This window comes from Hemitrygon akajei, chromosome 27, assembly GCF_048418815.1.
Source record: "Hemitrygon akajei chromosome 27, sHemAka1.3, whole genome shotgun sequence".
NCBI lineage: Eukaryota > Metazoa > Chordata > Chondrichthyes > Myliobatiformes > Dasyatidae > Hemitrygon > Hemitrygon akajei.
The window spans coordinates 25230046-25252561 of NC_133150.1; the positions used below are offsets into that span (position 1 = coordinate 25230046).

A 22516-nucleotide genomic window follows, 5' to 3' on the forward strand; every position below is an offset into this window, starting at 1 on the left:
CTCATTCTTCTGAATTCTAGTGAATATAGGCCTTGAGTCATCCAACACTTTTCATATGTATGACAGGCCATTCAATCCTGGAGTAACTTTCGTAAACCTCCTTTAAACCCTCTCCAGTTTCATAACATCCTTTCTAAGGGGCCCAAAACTGCTCACAATACTTCAAGCGAGGCCTCACCAGTGTTTTATGAAGCCTCAAAATTGCACCCTTGATTTAATATTCTAATCCTCTTGAAATGGATGCTAACTTCGCATTTGCCTTCTTCACCATTACCTCCATTCTTATCTAGTACACTAAATTCCTTTGTCATTTCTTGATGGGCATCAGTTTTAACTTAAAGTTGTTTCTTAATATTTCTGCCTTTTGTAACTTCTAACTTTAGACAGGTTCTGGGAAGACGTATACTATGGGCACTGGGTTTGATGTGAATGTTACAGTGGAGGAGCAAGGAATAATTCCACGTGCAGTCAAGCATCTCTTTGAAGGAATTGCAGAGAGAAAGCAGGCTGCTCAGGAAGAAGGGAAGCAGCCACCAGAATTTAAAGTGAATGCTCAGTTTCTTGAGGTATGTCAACACATTTATTATATTTTGGAAAAGAAAATCCGAGTTTATTGGTAAATATTAATGGCTAGATCTTACTTGACCTGCTTTGATTTTTCAAGGGCGGTACTATTTGTGGAAATTATGCCATATGTTCTGTAGAATGTTTTACAAGTGATGTAAAAATGGGAATTGCATTCCACTTGGTATGCACACTGTGGATATATATGTGATTTATGTAGAAAGCTCCAGATCCAGAAGCCTGTTAGTTTTTTTTTTAGGTAAAATATTCATTAGATACAGGAACGAACAATTGTATCTCATGATAGAGTTTCTAAGGCTTGAGTTTTATCCCAAAGATTGTTGAAAGATTGAGATCCGGTGGAAGCAAAAACCAGAGATCAGTAGAAAAGGTGAATTTTCCTGATTCTATTCCGAAGAACATACAATACGCTTGACTAGTGTTGCTGACTGCATCCCTCAACTGCTCAGGATGTGCAGCCTTGACTTCTATATTGAGAACTGCCTAAATTAGAAGCTTTAGTAAGGTCATGTTTCCAGAATGTTGTTTGGAAGCAATTCCAGTCAATTAGTATTATGGTGGCTTAATTAGATTGAGGGTTCATATTTTTGTTACAGTGTGGTGAAAATTTTGCAAGTCTATCAAATTGAGCTATTCCAAAAATTTCATAACCTTTGCTTTCAGGCTTTACTTTAGGACTTCTTGTCTTCTATTGCAGCTATACAATGAAGAGATATTAGATCTTTTTGACAGCACACGGGAGCTGGATTCTCGCCACAGGAAGTCCAACATTAAAATTCACGAAGGTGCCAATGGAACTATTTACACCAGTGGGGTTGTTTCACGTGTTGTTAATTCAGAACAAGAGGTCAGTGAGGCACTTCTACTTCTGTAATATTTCTGATGCTTTTGAACAAATTCCTCAAAACTATTCTGGTTATGAATCAAATAAATCTTCTGCCCTTTTCCTGAACTTTATCTTAATAGATAATTGCAATTTATGAATGGATGTTGCTTGGAAATGCCTTCGGTTCAGTAAGAGCAATGTAAGTGCCAGCAGGAGTGATTCTCCCTTGCGAAAGCTCCAAGTTTGCATAGTGAGCTTTGATGGCAATTTTCTAGCTGGACTCTGCACAGTGCCAAGCAGTGGAATATGACCCTACTAAGTTAGCCTGCATATAAACTAGTGAATCTGCCCAGGCCAGGTTAGACTTATGGCAATATGAAGGAACGTCTGTGCAGAAGGGTAATGCTTCGGTAAAATATCATGCTTTTAAACTATTTGGTTTACTTTAATGTTTTCATTACTTTAAGTGCCTCATAATTTTTACTTTGTAGTTTAAGATATTGTTAATTGTATTTGAATGTTTCTGAATTTTTGGGGATATTCAGAACATTCAATATCATTCGTCATGTTGACTCATGATACAGCTGTAGGATGGTGCTGAATTTCTGCTGTCGAAATTTCATCAACAATTTTGTTTTTGGGGCTTCTGGCAGAACTCATCTTGTGATGCAAGTTCCTATCGATATTTCGCTTCCAGGCATGCTTGAAACTCAATTTCTGCATAAATTAGTTTTGAATTAGTGATGAATGCAGACAGTAAGTTGCTTTAAGCAAGCTGTGGACCATTCTCTGGAAGGGATGGGAGAATGAGCATTCTGTAGAAGGCTGGGAGACTGAGCATTCTGCAGAGGTTGGTGGCAGTGAATGTATTGCAATCTGTCATGAGAGTAATGAATGCTGACTTGTTCTGCCAAGAGCAGGAGCTGGAGTTCTTTATCGTCGTTTAATCTTCCTCATGACATGGATTATCTTTCTTGGTTTAACCTCTGCTACTTTCAATTTACAACGATGATTTGTCAGCATATGTGACCCGATAAGACTATTCTCCATCTAAAATGAACTTTTAATGATGTGATCTTTTTGTCAAATGCTGCACCTTGGGATGTGATATCCAGAACTGGATTTAATTTCCCATTTTTAATGCTAGAAAATACTGACCATTTTAAACTATACCAACTGTGCATTTATTTGAAGATTAACAGTGTTCAACCACTTTTATTAATACAGTTATTCCTCATACCTTTTTAGATTGCGATATAGAACACTACGGCACACTACAGGCCCTTCAGCACACAATGTTGAACCAGCCTTTTAATCTAAGCTAAGATCAATCTAACCTTTCTCTCCTACATACCCCTCCGTTTTTTCTATCATCCATGTGCCTGTCTAAGAGTTTCTTAAATGCTCCAAATGTATCTGTCTCTACCACCACACCCTGTAGGGCATTGCATGCACCCATTACTCTCTGTGTAAAAGAACTTACTTTTGACATCTCCCTATACTTTCCTCCAATCACCTTTAAAATTTTACCCCTTGTGTTAGCCATTTCCACCCTGGGAATAAAGTCCATGGCTACCCATGTCTCTTATCCTTTTGTATACCTCAATCAAGTCACCTCTCCTCCTTCACTCCAAAGAGAAGAGCTCCAGCTTGCTCAGCTTATCTTCTTAAGACATGTCCTCTAGTCCAGGCAGCTAAATTCAATTAAAAAGTTTAGCTCTTTTCAAGTGTGCTTAATCCCCTTTACCCGAAAGTGTTGAGCCTTGCTTGCATTTGGTTTCACTGGTGGCAGAAGCCCTCCAAAAACTTGCCTGTGCTCGTTCTTGATTACACTTTGCAAGGCTGTTTGGCCACAAGAAGTATTATGGTTGAACTTAATCATCTTTTCTAAATCTTTGTAGATGCAGTCTGCAGAAGGGTAGATGCTGTGGAAGGACTGGGGATGACTGAAACGTTTGCCCGTCCAGATATTCACAATAAATCTAGCACAGAAAGCCACTCTGTTGCATCCCTTGAGCTAGCTAACAGAGAAACAAATTGGGTACCTTCCCATCTGCGGCACTGCGGTTTTCAACTATGCTTCTGTTACTTGGTCATTAGAGAAATCTGTAATTAATATTTCAGCAATTAATTTATTTGAAGTTTCTGCAAACCTATTTTGACTCCTAATTTTAAAAATATACCCACAGCTGCCTGTAAGGAGTTTGTACATTCTCCCTGTGACTGTGTGGATTTCTTCCCTCAGTCCAAAGAGGTACTGGTTGGTAGGTTAATTTGTCATTGTAAATTGTCCTTTGATTAGACTAGGGTTAATTTGAAGAATTGTTGAGCGGTGCAGCTCGAAGGGCTGGAAGGGCTTATTTCGCACTCTATCTCAATAAAATAAACAGTATATGCTTTTAAAAGCCGACTGGTGGTGTAGTGGCATCTGCACCAGACCTCAGGACAAGAATTCTCACCTTCTTGCACACCTTCCATCCATGCTGGGTTCAGCACTAAGCTAACAACTTGGCCTCATAAAACAGGCAAATACTAAAGAAATGTTGAGGTTGTGTCGTGGTTACCTGAAATGACCAGGAGACGCAGACAATTCTTCGAGAAGTTTAAACCTTTATTTGCAAACAAAGGCTGAGGCAATCAATGAACTTGTCACCGAAAGCCCACCGAGCTCCGGTGTACAGCATTCTTTATAGTCATTTCTTATCTCAGTTACATTTCGGTTTTATCAGCATACCCAATCAATTTTTAGTTGCATATCATCTATACATTAACTAATCAATCGCTCTTGCCTAGCTCTCGGTGCGCCACCAGTATTTCTTTCCAGTTCACATCTTGGGCCCCATTCCTGGCCAAGGTTATTTTTTCAGACAACCTCCCTCACATTACATTTCCTGCTCGTACCATCCTGTCCGCCACCATTATCTCTTACTAAACAAAGGCTGAGTATAATACATGGAGTACATTTCAGCTAATTAGTGCTGCTAGCTAAACAGGTGTTCTGTAATTGCTACAGTATGCAGCTAAGAGAGTACAAAGTATGTAGTTAAAACAATACATAGCAAAATGTGTCTAGTAAAATAATACATAGTAATATTCAGTACCTAGAAGTGATTACATAGTATAGTAAATAGCTAGTACATAGTGATTATATTTCAGGTATATATAATGATTATGTCAGGTATATTTCTCAATAGTTGCCACCCAATGCGTCAAACAAAACACAAAGAGGTAATGTATACATATATGTTTATTTGTAAGCTTTAGGAAAATGTTGAAGGCATTTTCTTTCTATTTACTTCGTTTCCTTTGGATTCAATTTTTCCTGCCTTTTCAGCTTTGATAGAACCTATTGACTAATTATCTCAAAATATTTGAATTTAGTTTGTGGCTGTTTTATGGAGATGATGCTTAAGCTTCCATCAGTGGTGGAAACGTTCATTGGAATAAGGCAACTTCAGCTGGTCTATGTGAATCCAAACAAGCAGTAAGCTATTAAGATGATGAATACCTCATCCCTTATTCTTTGTGTTCTTGGAGCCTGGAACCAGAATTACACAACATCTAATGACACAGATAACTACCAATTAACTTAGATTTGGCTGAAGTATTGGATGGTCCATTAATATATGGTTGAGAGTTTGTCTTTTGTAATGCATATGATATCTCTTTTGAACTGCAGGGAGTTGCTGATGACACTTTATCTCCTCCATGATTTAGGCAGCTACATTTGAGAATATCCAGTGGCATTGGTGAGGTTTGTGAGCTTAATTTAAACCAGCAGAGAGCAGATGATAATTACTCTTTGTTTTGCAGTTGATACAGTGCTTGAAGCTGGGAGCACTCGCTCGCACCACTGCAAGCACACAGATGAATGCCGAGAGTTCCCGTTCCCATGCTATTTTTACAGTCCACGTCTGTCAAATGAGGCTCTGCTCAAGACAAGATATGGTATGTTCCTCGCTTGGGGTTAATGCTGAATAGCATTTCTGATTTAAAGTGGAAGGGAATTTATTTGCATTCCTATGAAATATGTTGATTGCTCGTATCTTCTTTCGAATGGCAGGAGTTGAAAGTTGTGTTTCTACTGAGAGTGGATAATGCAACTTGGTTAATTTTTATCCTGCAGGTGGTGATAGGTTTGGGATAAAGGCTACATGAAGGCCAGACTTTATAAATGTGACACATTTCTTTCACTGAAAGACTCAAATAAACCAGCTGGATTTTTACAACAGTCCAGTTGTTTCATGATTACCATTATCAACTATTTCACCCCCTCACCTCCACCCCCATTGTCAGAGTGTGTTCCAAGCTTGTTCCTCTAAATAAACAAAATCCAGGGCTGTGAATGTTAGTTACAGCGCCAATTACCATATTATCACATCCCTCATCAACAAGACTGAGTACAGACTTTAGGATTGCTTGTGCTCTGTGTGCTATGCCATCCAGAGCCCTGTTTTAATTCCCATTCCTGTTTGAATTAAATTGACTTTATTTCTTACATCCTTCACACACATGAGGAGTAAAAATCTTTACATTATGTCTCCTTCTGAATGTGCAATGTATAATTTATAGTAATTTGTGATAAATAGTATGTACAACAGGACAGTCAATATAGCATAGAAATACAATTGTATCAGCGTGAATTAATCAGTTTTATGTCCTGGTGGAAGAAGGTGTCCCAGAGCCTGTTGGTCCTGGCTTTTATGCTGCGGTACCGTTTCCCAGATGGTAGCAGCTGGAACAGTTTGTGATTGGGGTCCCCAATGATCCTTCAGGCCCTTTTTATGCACCTGTCTCTGTAAATGTCCTAAATAGTGGGAAGTTCACATCTGCAGATGCATTGGGCTGTCCACACCACTCTCTGAAGAGTCCTGTGATTGAGGGAATTACAGTTCTCATACCAGGCAGTGATGCAGCCAGTCAGGATGCTCTCAGTTGTGTCCCTGTAGAAAGTCCTTAGGATTTGGGGACTCATGACAAACTTCTTCAACGGTCTGAAGTGAAAGAGGCACTGTTGTGCTTTTTTCACCGCACAGCTGGTAGGTACAGACCACATGAGATACCTGGTGATGTTTAAGTCGAGGAACTTAAAGCTGTTCACCCTCTCATCCCCAGATCCATTGATGTCAATGTCTCCATTCCTCCTGTAGTCCACAACCAGCTCCTTTGTTCTTGTGACATCGAGGGAGAGGTTGTTTTCTTGACACCACTGTGTCAGGGTGATGACTTCCTCTCTGTAGGCTGCCTCGTTGTTATTTGAGATTAGGACAATCAATGTAGTACATCAGCAAATTTAATTAGCAGATTGGAGCTGTGGTTGGTGATGTGATCATGGGTATACAGAGAGTAAAGGAGGGAGATTTGGACACAGCCCTGACAGGCTCCTGTGTTGAGATCACAGGGGCAGAGGTGAGGGAGCCCACTCTTACCACCTGCCAGCGATCGAATTGGATTTCCACAGCAATCTCCTGTCCTCAGCCTCCTCCATTGCTAGAATAAGGCCAAATGCAAACTAGGAGAAAAGCATCTGGTATCTTCCTAGTTAGTCTACAAACTGACAGCATGGACATGTAATCATCTAACTTCAGGTAACCTGATCCTTTTCTGGCCCTTCCTTTCTCCTTCCTTCTGATATACCTAGACACTCTTATGTACACCCTTCTTTCCAAAATAACACCACCCAAATCCCACCCTCCACCACTTCCTCCCACTGCGCCTCCTCCCCCTATTGTTCCCATCTGCCCACCATACCTCCTGTCCTTTCATTCTTACCAGATTCCATAATCTGTAACCCTCTGTTGTTTTCCTTTCCTTTTCCTCCTGGCTCCATCTGCCAGTCAACTGCTCCTCAGCTCGATCCACATATTGACTGTCTTCCATTGACTTGTTTCAGTCCGGTTTGAGGGTTTTGATACTTAATACTGTCAGTTTTACTCTAGAAAAAATGTCTGACCTGTTGAGTTCATCCAGCAGTTTGAATTTTGCTGCAGGTTCCAGTATCTGCAGTCCCTTTTGTCTCCTACCTCTTTTGCTGATGCGGAGCTTATTTTTGGGGGAGCTTGTTGGTTTTTGACAGAAACGAAAGTAATTCAAAAATGACCATTATACACAGAGCATCTCAGGATAAGTAAAGCTCCGGCAACATCTATAAGGAGAAGCACAGTCCTGACGAAGGGTCTCGGCCCGAAACGTCGACAGTGCTTCTCCTTATAGATGCTGCCTGGCCTGCTGTGTTCCACCAGCATTTTGTGTGTGTTGTTTGAATTTCCAGCACCTGCAGATTTCCTCGTGTTTGCTCGATAAGTAAAGCTCATTCATTTCATGTGTCTTCACTTGAACGACCTGAGGTTGTATTGCTTTGCCGTGTTTGCCCTTTAGGTGAATGGGGAGATAAATGGAGTAGCACATGAATCGCAGCCAGTAAATGAGTATGAAACACTCACAGCCAAATTCCACTTTGTTGACCTTGCTGGTTCAGAAAGGCTGAAGCGAACCGGAGCGACAGGAGAGAGAGCAAAGGAAGGCATTTCAATCAACTGTGGTCTGGTAAGGAATAAACAGAACCAACTAACTCTCTTTCTCTGAAATCTATTACTTAATATACTATATTGTTTTGATATTTCCAAGGACTTCCAATGAGATTAGAATCATTTCCATGAAGAATTAACTCCAGGCAAATGGAATACACCATAATGTAATTAATCCTTTGCCCTTTTTGCTTCATGTTGAGACAAATCCAATATTAATCTTGCACAAACAGTTGTAAAACAAGTTTTGTTGCTTCTCAGCATTTATTATCCTGCCCTTAAACCAGAAGAGCACACATTATTTTATGAGGTTGATCAGACGGTCTAAATCATTCCTGAAGGTTACAGAGTGAAACTTGTTTTATTTTAACCAGGTCCTGATCCTTTTAATCATGAATAAGAAAACACAGATATTCAAACTTCTTAACAGACTGTGTTCTGTTAATTGCTCCCTAGCATCACGCCAGTATTGGTTTTCCTCTTTTAAAATGTTCATTATTTACTTTCAACCAAAGAACACTAGTTTTCTTTTAGTTTCTTTGATCATCTAACTTTTTGAACACAAATAAACTACGTTCTCATTTGGAAAGTTATTGTAAAGGGGGAACTTGCAAATATTCATAGGTTTACGTGACATTCTGGAGATGCTGTATGATTTGCACCCATTCTCTTTGTCCCACATTAAGTATTTCTGTAAAGTTTCCTCTTCTGCCACCTATTCAGTTAAAGTGATATGGGCAGATTTGGAAGCATTTTCTAGTTATTGCCTAACCAAATTGTGTGCAAATTCCACAGGTTTATGCAAATTTAGCTAACTAAAAATGAACTTCTTAACCAAGAACAACTTCAGTAAATGCAGGTTTAAGTGCAAGAGTAAAGCATTTGCTTGGTAACTAATGGATCATCTTTGCACGGAAAGAGGAATTTCCACTTAAATGCATAAATGGTACATTTGCAAATACTGCAACAGCCAAATAAGAGAGATGTTTCCTCGTAATACATCATGAAATTTCCCACCAGTGACATATCCCAGAATGGCACAACAAAGTCCTCCCAAGCAATCAGTAACCAAGTTTAAATGTTGAACTTTACAGAGGTGGTTTGAATCATTTGTTGATTTTTTTCACTCTCCTCACAGAAGCAATTTTCTATTACTCATCCAGCTGTAGAAGCTTCAGAAATGAATGTTGAATGAGTTAGAGCTCTTCAACTAATGTGCACGTCTATCACCCTTGAGACGTTTCTATCAAGATGCTTACCAATTGTCTCCAGATCATGACCCTTACACACTGTCTAGATGCTTCATGACTTTGATTTCCTCCGTATGATCTTCTCTTACCCTTCTCTGTATGATGAGGAACAATCCCAGTGTAAATTTCTGTGTAAACTAAGTCCCTCATCCCGAGAATCATTAAAAGGTTTCAAGGTTTCGAAGATACATTTAATGTCGGAGAAATGTACACAATATAGATCCTGAAATGCTTTTTCCTCACAACCACCCACAAAAGCAGAGGAGTGTTCCAAAGAATGAATGACGGATAAATGTTAAAACCCTGAAGTTCCCCCCCCCCAACTTTCCCTCCCTCCTGCATGTAAGTGGCTGCAAGCACGATCCCCTCCTCCCCCCACCGGCAAAAATAAGCATCAGCATCCATCTGCACTCAAGCATGCAGCAAAAGCAACAGTAAAGACACAGACTTGCAGTATTCTAAAGACTACATTGTTCACCCAGCATTGGACATATCATAGGCTCTCTATCTCCCTAATAAGGGAGAAAGAGATGTCTTCGTTTCACAGCGAGAGGGGAGACATAACTAACAACTCGCTGGTTTACAATGTTAAAAGTCCGTTGCATCGCTTTTGTTGAGCTCTGTGCCCAAAGGTCTCAGGTCTCTGGGCACACAACCAAAGATGTTCCAGCTCCCATGACACACCAGTCAGCGACATCAACTTCCGATCCATCCGTCTCCAGAGCCCCAAGATCCCAGGCCTCCAAAGCCGAGCCGAACTCTTAGGTCGAGCCTCTGGCGTGCCGAATAACAGCCAGTTGTGAAACCCTGAGAGCGGGTCCCATTCCCACAAAGAACCATAGTCAGCGTAGAACTCCAGGTCAGGGTCTTCAAAAGAAAGGGGAAAAAAAATAGAGGTATTAAAGATGGAAATAGAGCTGTTTCTGAAGATGCAAAGAAGTCGCACACAATTCTCTGGTTCTGGCAAAATCAGTATTTTATAAATGACTGTTAAGTTGCCATTCCATTTGTACCCTCCACTTGTGTTCATAGGCCATGATCTTGCAGTCTTTGCAACCACTTTCTCAATCTCTCCTGCTGTTTTCAATGTCTTATGCATACAGTATGTCCACCAGATTTTGCCATTCTTGTGCTCCTTTTATACTTGTGCCCCTGAGTTTGTAAGGCATTTACTCTTTCTTCCTATTGAAGTTTAACATTTGGCATTCTCTGCATTAAATTTCATTGGTCATGCGCCCACCCATTAAATCAAACTGAGTATTATATACAGTATATTATCTTGAAGACTATCAAAATCCTTCTTCCAGTTCACTACACTTGCAAGATTTAGGTTTTCTGCAAACTTGGAAATGATCCCATGTATCTGTGTCTTAGTGACTAATCTTATTATGAAAAGCAATTGTTCTAGTGCTGACCTGTGAGGAACACCACTGCATGCTTTCATTTAGTCCCTGAAACAACCTCTTGCTCCTATTCACTATTTCCTGTCAGTTACCCAATTTTCCCTTCATTGTTGCTAATACCTCTTTATTCCAATGACAAGCCAGTTATACTGTATTTTATCAGACTTGGTCTCTGGATCATTGAAAGCCACACAGTTCAATGAGCTGGAATGGTCTCACTGCTCTAAACGGTGCTAATGATGCAATGGTTGCAAGCTGAGGGCTGGAAATTTCACTTAATTTTAAAATGAACTGTACATGTATATCATAGAGTTTTGTCAAATTTCATGAAAAGATTTTCATGTTTTTCAGTAATTTTCTCAGAGTGTTAAAATTCTACGTCCAGCCATACTCAGAACCTGGCCCCTGTTGCCTTGTCAAATGTCATTGGGTGGTTTTTAAAAAAATACCGTTTTGCTCAAAACTTTGTGGTGTATTGCGCTGAAGGTCCTTATAGTAGAAATACAGTGGGTCCCAGTGTTTGTACACCAGAAGAACTCCTCACATGTATAAAGTGTCAGTGAAGAAAGTTTAAAAAGTCCATAATACTTGTCTTATGTCTGCAACTCTGATCCCAGGAAAGGCTTTGAACTTGTGCTTTGTAGTAAAAAGTTAAACTATATGATAAAACTAATCATGTGTAACCTTCCAAGAAAGTATTCAATAACTCAATTTATGAAATTTGATAATTCTTTGCAACTTGAGTGTATAGCTTAGAATTAAGTAAAGATGATAAGACATAGGAGCAAAATTAGTTCATTCAGCCCATCAAGTCTGCTGTGCTATTTTATCATTGCAGATATTATCCTTCTCAATCCCACTTTCTCCCTTGATCTTTGACACCCTTACCTATCCATCTCTGTTTTTAAATATACCCAATACCTTCACAGATTCATCACCCTCTAGTTAAGTAAATTTCTCTTCATCTCTATTCTAAAGGGACGTCCTTGTATCCTGAGGCCGTGCCTCCTCCACTATAGGAAACCTTCTCTCTACTTCCACTCTATTTAGTCCTTTCAATATTCGGCAAATTGTCACCACACTGTTCTGAAGTCTGAAAGCTCCCTATGCAAGCTTGTCAGTGCAGTAAGACCATTCCAAACCATTGAATTTTGGATTTAAGAATCATCCAGTAACTGTGTGTGATACAGATCTACTTCACAACTTGAAGACTGAAGCCCTTGGAATAAAAGAGGAAGCCACAGCTGATAGAATTTTGGCTAAGTGCAAGAAGCAATGGGTAGAAGCACCATGGGCAACTTCTGGCAGATATAAGGAGATGGCATTAGTGCAGTGTTAGATGAACTTAAGATACAAAAATACATTCCTAAAATAATCAAATTTGAGATCGCTTGGACATTGAAATAAAAGATTACTCAATTCCAAACAAGTCCTAGCAAAAGATTTTCAACACTTTCATGGAAGTCGTTGAATTATTTCTAAATGATCATTTTCAATTAATTTATTTAATGTTTTTACAAGGCAAATAAGTATTTGTGAATCCATGCTTTTGTGTTGTTAATGGCCAATTATACTGCTTCATACACGGCTTTTCAGCTGTGGAGAATAAACAGTTTGCTGAAAAAAAAGCTGCATACTACACTGTGATTAGATAGCAAGGCAAAATTACACTTTGCAGCATGACTACAGCTGTTGGAGTGCATGACCATCCTTGCTTTCTCTTCCTAAAGAGGTTCAAATGAACAAGAGGGTTGTGTTTACAAAATGAAAATTTAATTGTCCCCCTTGCTCAGGTAATTAGCAGAACAGTTTTTGGCTGTTTTTTATGTTATCACTTGGGTGGTGGGGTGGAGATTCGTCTCTACCAAAGGAGGTGTAAGGCGCTCCTTCACTCTGCTAGCCTGCAGGTCTCCCTTGGGTAAGGTGGAGCACCTGTTTAGCCTCCCTATCAGAGTCATGTGAAGCCACAGGATCAGGAGGTGAATGTTCAAATGAGCAGCCAGTGCATATTTCCAAGTTCTGGTTATGCGACCACTGATGCCAGGCAAACAGTCTCTGAAGAGTATTGATAACGGCTGAGGTCACCCATCTTATAAAGACACCCATCTTGTAAAGATGAAGGCAATGGCAAACCACTTCTGAAGAAAAATTTGCCAAGAACAATCATGGTCATGAGGCCATGAGACCCACCACATTCTACAGAGGATGTATCGAGAGTATCCTGAGCATTACTGCCTGGTTCAGAAATTGCACACACACACACACACACACACACACACACACACACACACACACACACACACACACACACACACACACACACACACACACACACACACACACACACACACACACACACACACACACACACACACACACACACACACACACACCCCTCCCTTTGCAATTTTTGCTCATTTCTTTCTCAATTCCTGCTAAAACATTGTTTACATTTACAAACAGTACATCATTTATTATATTGTAATTTGTCCTTTACTGTGCCTATTATCTTGTTTATTGTACTGTCTTGCACTGTTTTGTGCACTTTATGTAGTCCTGTGTAGGTCTGAAGTCTAATGTAGTTTTGTGTTGTTTCACATTGTCTAGTGTAGTTTTGTGTTGTTTAATGTAGCACCGTGGTCCTGAAGGAGTGTTGCTTCTTTTTTAATGTGTACTGTACCAGCAGTTATGGTTGAAATGACAATAAAAGTGACTTGATGATCACCTCCATCATCGGACATAGCACATGGCGATGATATATTATCACAGTGGTCGTCAGATTCTCATGTCTAAGAGCCATCTTCAGTATCATTTGTAAAACTGCTTCTCCGAATTAAGCACAGATTCTAAAATGCATAATCTGCTTTTGATGCATTTTAATGCAAATTCTGCACACGGGTCAGTGCTCTGCAGTATCCCTGCTTGACATCCATATTATTAGAGCATGCTAAGGACCTGAGGTTACAGAATCAGCTGCTATGAAGTACATTTGCCAATTGCACACAGAGGACAGTTTATAGTGCATCCATCATTGAACATGTAGAAAATCAGTTTAAATATAGTATTGATTTGATCAGGAATCTTACAAGGTGCAGAGAAAGCAGCTTTAATATCGTGTTCAGTGAGACTAAAGGTAGGTGCAGACCTTCGTAAGTCAGCATTTGGAGAGCTCCTAGTAATTTGAACAGTAGGACCTTATTAATATTTCTGTCTATTTCAATGAAGTAGACAGAAAATTTAAAAAATGCACACACTGAATATCTGAAAGAAAAAGAGTAAGTGCTGGAAAAGGATAGTAAGGTAGGCAGCATACAGGGAGCTTAACGAGAGACAAATAGAGATTGGGGAGGTCAAAATCCATCATGCAGGGGTGTAATGGGTGTGGGGTTCATTGGCAGTTAGGCATCACTTTGTACTTAACTTTTAAACTTCCTTTTCTTTGTTGAAGGAGTTCGTACGATTGGTCAATGAAAGAAAGAAAGAATGATTATTTTGCATTCTAATTTTTAAAAATTATAATAGCCCATATAAACATTTGATAAGGGAAACTCAATGCATTAAACAAACTATTCTAATTATGCCACATTGTATTGTCTGATAATAAAGCAAAATAATCTTTGGTTGCCCTTTGAGGTATTACTTTTTGGCTGAATTGATTTCATCTACTTATGTGAAATCAGAATACTAAGGTAAAACATTGAGGTAGTTAATAACAATAAAACTGCTTTACAATGTTACATACATGAATGTGAATCCAAATATAACTGACACAGGCTCTTGGGTGTATAATGATCCAGCTGCCACTACTGTGTTAACCAATAGAAATGAGTTAGGGTGAGAGGAAAATAGGAAAATTCTAATCTCCACAGAGCCTTAATAACAATCTTTTATTCATTTTATGCAAAATGTTTGTCTATTGACAACAAAGCTTTATCACTACTTTTGTTTTAAACTTATATTTTCAATGAATTTTGAGCAGTATCTTATTGTATGGTATGAAGTTGTTAATGTTCTATCGCGTTTTCAAAGAGATTTGGATTTGAATTTTTAATTTTTTTTAAAATAACTGCTTTCATATCTATTTAAAAAAAGATCTCTACCAAAGTTTCAAATTACCTATATGAAATACCATTTCATGTCAGGAGCTTATTGATTAATTTTGAAAGACTGCAGGTCATTTTATTTTCCAATTTATTTGTAATATCAATTACAGTATTCTCAAATAAAATATTTGTTTGAGAATGTAATTCCAAATTTTCCCATTATACCCATCTATTATTCACTGGGCTTTTCTAAAGTTTTAAAATTTAAATCTTTCCTTTGCATTTTTTGTATATGGTGCTTTATGTCAGCATATAACGTGTGTTGTAAATCATCATCATAATTATGCACTTTGTATGACGTAGGCGATCATGGTTGTGACCACAATTGTTCTTGCAAATTTTACTACAGAAATTGTTTGCTATTGCCTTCTTCTGGGCAGTGCATTTACAATACACTTCAGAGATTGTCTGCCTGGTATCAGTGGTCTCATAACCAGGACTTGTGATATGCACCAGCTACTCATGTGACCATCCACCTGCTCCCATGGTGTCACGTGACTCTGATCAGAAGGCTAAGCAGGTGCTACCCCTTGCCCAAGGGCCACCTGCAGGCCAACGGAGGAAAGGAACGCCTTACATCACCTTTGGTAGAGATGTATCTCCATTCTGCCAATCAAATGTTGTAAAGAGCAATGAAATTAGCTCCCATTTGAATTTTCTTACCAGAGTAAAGTTTAAATAAATGGGAAGTTATATTTAATGTTCATCTGGGTGTATATTTTCAACTGATACTTAATACTAGTTACTATACCAAAAATAGGTCAAGGGTAATTTGTTCGTTGTAAATCAGTTTGGGAAGAACCAGGTTCTGAAAGTTGCTGAACAACAGTGCAAGTTGTTTTTTTTATATATTGTTCGCTGTAGCAGTTGTGCACTCAATGGAATGAACTATGCTAATATGTGGTTTAAAAGGTATGTAAACCGTAGCATGGAATGTTTCATAGTAACAGAGCACTTCCTTGTTCTGAAAGGAAAAGATAAAACATACTGGAGATTATCTTGCACTGTGAATTGTGTCTTCATATACACTCAGTGGCCACTTTATTCGGTACCTCCTGTACCTTATGAATTGGACACTGAGTGTATGTTTGTTGTCTTCTGCTGCTGTAACCCATCCACTTCAAGGTTTGATGTGTTGTGCATTCAGAGATGATCTTCCGCATACCACAGTTGGTAATATGTGGCTCTTTGAGTTACTGTCACCTTCCTGTCAGCTTGAACCAGTCTGGCCAATCTCTGACTTCTGTCATTAACATGACGTTTTCGCCCATAAAACTGCTGCTCAGTGGATTTTTTTTTTGTGTTTTTTACAGCATTCTCTGCAAAATTTAGGGACTGTTATGCATGAAAATCCCAGGAGATCAACAGTTTCTGAAAGCCTCAAACCACATCGTCTGAGACCAACAATCATTGCACTGTCGAAGTCACTTAGATCACATTTCTTCCCCATTCTGTTTGTTTGGTTTGAACAACAATTGAACCACTTGATAATGTCTGCATTCTTTTACACTTTGAGTTGCTGCCACATGATTGACTGATTAGATATTGGCATTATCGAGCAGTTCTCTCTTTAATAAAGCGGCCACTGACCGCATACTGATGAGGGTCTGTCTCAGAGCTCAGTATTAGAGCTATTGAAGGATGATATTGAGAGATAAAGATGGAAGTAAAGATATTAAGAGAGGGAAGTGCTTTCCTATTAAATAATGATGTTAGAATGGAATCCACTGCTGCAGAGATATAATGTTCCTGAGAGTAAGCTCTGTAACTCCTGTAACACATGCATAACTGTGAAGTAATCTGCTTTGGTTAAGTTCAGTATTTCAGTCCACTATCAGTTCAATATTCTCGAGAAATACAAGTTTTACACAGTATATTCATTGAATCTGTCTTTTAATCATGTTTCTCACTTCTTTTGTTACTTGGAAAATCAAAACTTCCAAATTGTATAACATTTTTTAGCCATTGTTTACTGAGTAACCCAGAGTCCGCCCCTCTAATACATTTAAGATTTTCACACATTCAGAGCACCGTACTTTATATTTTGATTTTTCTCAACCTAAAATAAAATATATGTTGTCCTCAGTCCAGAAAGCATAAAAGCGTAAAATTTCAGGAATGGAAGAATTGGATTTTTACCATTAATGAGTTTGAAACAATTGAGTTCAATATGTTTAAGGGAGATCACCTTAGAAGAGTGTGGCATTGATAAAATGATAAGATTAGTTTTACCACTCAGTTGCCTTTCTAACTGAATCTCTCTTTTTGGTCTTTGACTGAAGCTGTCATTGGGAAACGTTATCAGTGCACTGGGAGACCAAAGCAAGAAGAGCCATCATGTGCCATACAGAGATTCCAAACTGACAAGGCTTCTTCAAGATTCACTGGGAGGAAACAGGTATCAAACTGCAACAGATCTACAAGAAAAAGCAGTAAAAGATGTGTTTAATATTTATCTATGAGATTTATAAAAGTAAGCATTTTTTAACCAATGGCTTAAAAGCGGTTTCAGTCAATATAATTCAGCCAGTGAACAATTATACTACGCAATGCTATTCCATGTAATAGAAAAGACGAGGAAAATCTACTACCCATCAAATACTATATGTCAGCTATATACTTCAAAGGAAATTTATAAAGAATAACTAACATTTCTCTCATTTTCCAACAAACTTGTCCACAATGGAATCATAAACAAGAGAAAATCTGCAGATGCTGGAAATCCAAGCACCACAAACAAAGTGCTGCAGGAACTCAGCAGGCCAGGCAGGCTGTAGAAAAGAGTACAGTCGAGGTTTTGGGCTGAGACTCTTTATTAGGACTCCCTAATGCTACCTCGCCTGCTGAGCTCTTCCAGCAGTTCGTGTGTGTTACAATGGAATCATAGTCACTAATTTATAAGAAAGTATGATTACAAAAAGAAGGTTGTAAAGAATGTTTGAAATGTTATTTGATGAGCTGGAGAACTGTAATTTTTTGGGAAAGATTGATAAGTTGAGGTTGTTTAGTTTGGAGAGGGTGAGGAAAGATTCAATTGTATTATGAGAGTTCCAGATGGCTCGATTAGAATAGGTCTATTTTCTTTGGCACGGATACCATTGTTAGGTGGCACAGATTTAATGCATCTTAACCTATAATTCCAGGGAATCTGAGGAGATACTTTCATTTAGTGAGTGCTGGGGAAGTGCGATCTTCTGCCTGAAAATCTATGCCTGGTAGAGGTAGAAAAACATAATTACATTTAATAAGTTCTTTGAGCGGCACTTGGAAGGCTAAAACCCACAGAGTTATGGGTTAATAACTGGAAAGGGATGTGATGAGAAGGTTCTACCTACTTCCTGCAGTATGGAGAGCTTGCATACCTTCCTGTCACAACTTTCCAAGATTCAGCAAGATTCTCTACAAAGTGATGAAATTAAGGAGATAAGTATGTTTTATAATGAATGAAAGAGAAAATAGAACATTTAAGAGGAGATTAACCTAGTGCATTTTAAATGTAGAATAAAATTGCACAGTGGAGAAGAAGGAAGTTTTACAGTGAGAGGCAGGAGGGATGGAGAAGGCTGAGTGAATGACTGGTACGAATGAAGAAATGGCTGCAGACATGAGCATGAGTTTGCAAATGAAAGCAACATCTTCACCTCAGCAATTCAAAGAATGCTATCAGCAGACTCTGTATTTGAGAGATTTCACTGAGGTGAGAGGAGATGTTGCCTGAAAGGCAGGTTAGAATAGGATTGTAATATTAATGTCATCAACTGCATTGCATTTATCGATGACAAGGGCCTTTTTGTGAAGATACAATCTTACAAATTTCAAAGTAAAAGGCTCAGGATGAAGTTCAGAAAGTTGGTTGAGGAAGCATGAGTAAAAAAATTATTTCAGAGAAGTAGATTTTCTTTCTTAACAGGCATATCTGATTTTATTTCTCAAATAAATACTGAATCCATCGGAATATTCTAAAATGCCCATCTCAGAGTACATCATTAATCTTCCTAGAAAAACTGGCTTGTCTAATTGGCAGGATATTAGTACATTCTTCCTTCAACTGAATTTTAGAATTTTTTGACTGGCAGTATTTTATTACGATATGCAACAGAAGAAGTAATGTGAATTAAAAAAAAAGGCATATAGAGCAAGGATTCCCAACATTTGTTAGCCATGGACCACTACCATTAAGCAACGAGTCCGTGGACTCCAGGTTGGGAGCCCTGATATAGAGCCTGAAGCATAGTTACAGCATTTTTCCAGTTGTCAAATGAATGAAAATCACTCCCTTCCTTACAGTCGAACCATCATGATTGCTTGCATTAGCCCATCTGATCGTGACTTCATGGAAACTCTCAATACCCTCAAATATGCAAATCGAGCCCGAAATATAAAGAACAAAGTTATGGTTAACCAAGACAAAACCAGTCAACAAATCAGTGCTTTGCGAGCCGAGATTGTTCGACTTCAAATGGAGCTGATGGAGTACAAGACGGTAAGAAATATTGACAATGAATCACCGGAGATTAAAATTTGAATTCGTCTGTGGACATAAGCTTCACTGCAAATAAACTTTTCTCTTAATGAATTTATTACAAAATGGGGATTGATTGCCACTCAAAGTGCTATCTAGTCACAACTTGAGTTACACATCGTATAATCCCCATTATCTCCACCTGGAGAGCACAAACTCCGAAGGGAAAGACATTCCTTTAGAACAGAGATGAGAAGGAATTTCTTTAGCCGGAGGGTGGTGAATCTGTGGAAAGTATTGCCATGGATGGCTGGAGAGCCCAACTCACTGGGTATATTTAAAGCGGAGGTTGATAGGTTCTTGATTGGTAAGGGCTTCAAATGTTACGGGCTGAAGGCAGGTGAATGGGGTTGAGAAGGATAATAAATCAGCTATGATGGAGTTGAGAACCAGATTTGATGGGCTGAAGATAGATAGATAGATAGATAGATAGATACTTTATTCATCCCCATGGGGAAATTCAACATTTTTTCCAATGTCCCATACACTTGTTTTAGCAAAACGAATTACAGCTTAACTCTGCTCCTATGCTTTATGGTCCTACATGGAGCAGTGATTTATTCATATATTTCAAAGAACATTGGATAATTATTACTTATTTTCCATACACTAAAGGAATAGAACCAGATTAGTTAATGAAAGTATACAGCACCTTGCAAAAAGTAGCTGTGGCTCACCATAACATTGCTTGCTAAAATACCTCTGCAATAAACAAAGCCTGTGTATATTAACCTAGTACTGAATGAATGTACAACAGATCCAAAGAAGGAAAACATTTGAACTTACAGGGAGAAGCTTCATTCACATGATAATATACTGACTGTTTTAAACTTTCCTATGTGTGTGATCCAATTACTCTTTGACCTCATTGACTCAATGAAAATACTGTTTTGAACTTGTTTCTGGTTCTGTTAAGGGTAAACGAGTCATTGATGAGGATGGGTCTGAAGGCTACAATGACTTGTATCATGAAAATGCGATGCTACAGAAAGAAAATGACACATTGCGAATGAGATTAAAAGCCATGCAAGAAACAATCGATGCACTAAATAACAGAGTGACACAGCTCTTGAGTAATGAAGCCACTCAGAGAATAGCCAGTGCAGGTAAAGTGATTAATTGTTACAATGATCGCAGGAACACCTTTTTTATTTTTAATGGGAACTTCTTAGCAATGTCTAGTGAAACTTCTCTGATGTACTCAATTGCAGATCATTATTTTCTACTTTTAAGACCTCCTATGTGGTATAAAATAGTTTTTAATTTACCAGTTCATGCTGTATGAAGGGCAGTGCTTTGTTTCAGAACTTTGATTCATGGAAAATGAAGTAGGAGAAATTTGCAGGTTAGAATTCGCTACTAATTGTGCTTTATTAAGAGGTGGTCTGTGACACTTAGTTATTTCAAATCAAATGATTTTAGTAAATAAGCTTTATTGCTGTAATTATTTGAATGATTTGTAGTTTGTAGGTAAAGCTTTAGATCATTAGTCCACATTACTAAATTGATTGTAATGTGTAAATCATTTGATTTTTTTTGGACAACCTATCTTCTTGTCATCTTTGATTAGTTGTATAAAATGAAGTTCTTAGTTAATTATGTTATTGGATTTTACCTACATTTATTGAATGGTTAAACTAGCTTATTGATCGACAGGGAGAACAGTCTGATTCTAGTGACCAATGATGTAATTGTGCAATGGTTTTTTATTTATTTTTATTATGTATATAAATACACTTGCTTTGAACCCCTCATTATGTGTAATAAAAGCAAAAATGCTGGAATACTGAGTAGATAGGATGCATCTGTGGAGAGGAAAACAGACTTAACATTTTATGTTTCTTGATGTTTGGCCTTATAGCAATCTGCTCAATGAGTAATATAATTAATATGAAATCTTGACTCTGTTCTTACTTAAAGCAACTTGCTGACCTTCTAAGAATATCTGGCAATTTTTGTGGTTTATTACAATTACTAGCAATAACAGAGCGTTACCATTGAAGACAATTTCTGCATTCAGTTCTGCAAACTGAAACTGAAATCAAGTTTTATGTTAATTACATCTTTCAAATAATTTGGATGACCAACCATTTAATTATGTTTTTTTAAATTTAAAAAAAAATCTCCACAACCTACTTTTTTAAATTACTTTGCTTCTCTGAAGTTTCTACTTTCTGTTTGTTCCGCAGGAGATGGCAATGAAGAAATAAGTGCACTAATTCAAAATTATATCCGGGAAATAGAGGATCTCAGGTTGGTCCAAGGCATTCTGTATATGGTATTGTGGATTCTAATGCCTGACCACGTCAAAAAAAGAAAAACACCGCATGATTCTGTAAAACATAGGAACAGAATTAGGCCAATCGACCCATCGAGTCTTCTCCACTATTCCATCATGGCTGATTTATTATCCCTCTCAATTCTGTTCTCATTCCTCTCCCCCCCCCCACCCCATAACTTTTGATGCCCTTACTAATCAAGAACCGATTAATATCCTTTTAAATTACACAATGACTTGGCCTCCACAGCCATCCAGGGCAATGAATTCCACACATTCACAGTTCACCAATTTACTACTTGGCACCTAGTGAAATAAAGACTAAGGTGAGACAATCATTAGGATTCCCACAAAATCAAAATAAGGCTGGTGAACCAACTCAAAAAGTTAGATGGAGAATCAATTTTTTCACTTCCAGCCCCTTTGTAAAGAAAGCAAATTTCATTACTAAGATAAAATTCAAACCACAAAATTGGATCATTTACTGACTTTTCTGAAGTGCATATTATAAGTTCATAAATCTTTATTAATTCTGAGTAGGTAGTTCTAATAATTAATTCTGGGATAAATCACTTCAAGTATAATTTAATTGAGAATTACATACTTCTCTACACTCCTATTCGCTCATTTGCCAATTTGCTACTATCACTCAATGATATTACTATTCCATAAAATACTTCTTTCCATGCTTACTGACATTAATCAGGACTTTGTGTGGGGCAAGTCTTGTCTTACTGACTGGAGTGTTCTCTTTGACAAGGTGAAGAGTCTGATTGATGAATGTAGAACTGTGGATGTTGTCTACATTCATTTTAACAAGGTGTTTTACTAAATCCCTCATGGGTGGCTCATCCAGAAGATTGAGATGCATGGGATCCATAATGAATTGGCCATTTGCATTTAGAACTGGCTTGTCCATGGAAGACAGAGAGAATTGGTCAAAGGGACTTATTCTAGCTGATGATATGTGATTAGTGGTGTTCCACAGGGATCTGTACTGGGACCTCTGCTGTTTAAATAAT

At 38.2% G+C, this 22516-nt stretch overlaps 1 protein-coding gene across 4 annotated transcripts in view; it reads left to right on the plus strand.

Annotated features, from left to right (window-relative positions):
* Positions 1 to 22516, plus strand: part of kif21b (kinesin family member 21B) — a 163077-nt gene that overhangs the window by 68298 nt on the left and 72263 nt on the right. For all 4 annotated transcript variants that reach the window (XR_012096484.1, XR_012096485.1, XM_073030485.1 and 1 more), the window contains exons 3-10: positions 384 to 566; positions 1283 to 1432; positions 5225 to 5359; positions 7790 to 7957; positions 16977 to 17092; positions 18982 to 19177; positions 20133 to 20322; positions 21406 to 21469. Coding sequence is in view for 2 of the 4 variants with exons in the window: in XM_073030485.1 (XP_072886586.1) it covers positions 384 to 566; positions 1283 to 1432; positions 5225 to 5359; positions 7790 to 7957; positions 16977 to 17092; positions 18982 to 19177; positions 20133 to 20322; positions 21406 to 21469 (1202 nt within the window). In the remaining 2 variants the exon portion in view is untranslated. The remainder of the gene's footprint in view (positions 1 to 383; positions 567 to 1282; positions 1433 to 5224; positions 5360 to 7789; positions 7958 to 16976; positions 17093 to 18981; positions 19178 to 20132; positions 20323 to 21405; positions 21470 to 22516) is intronic.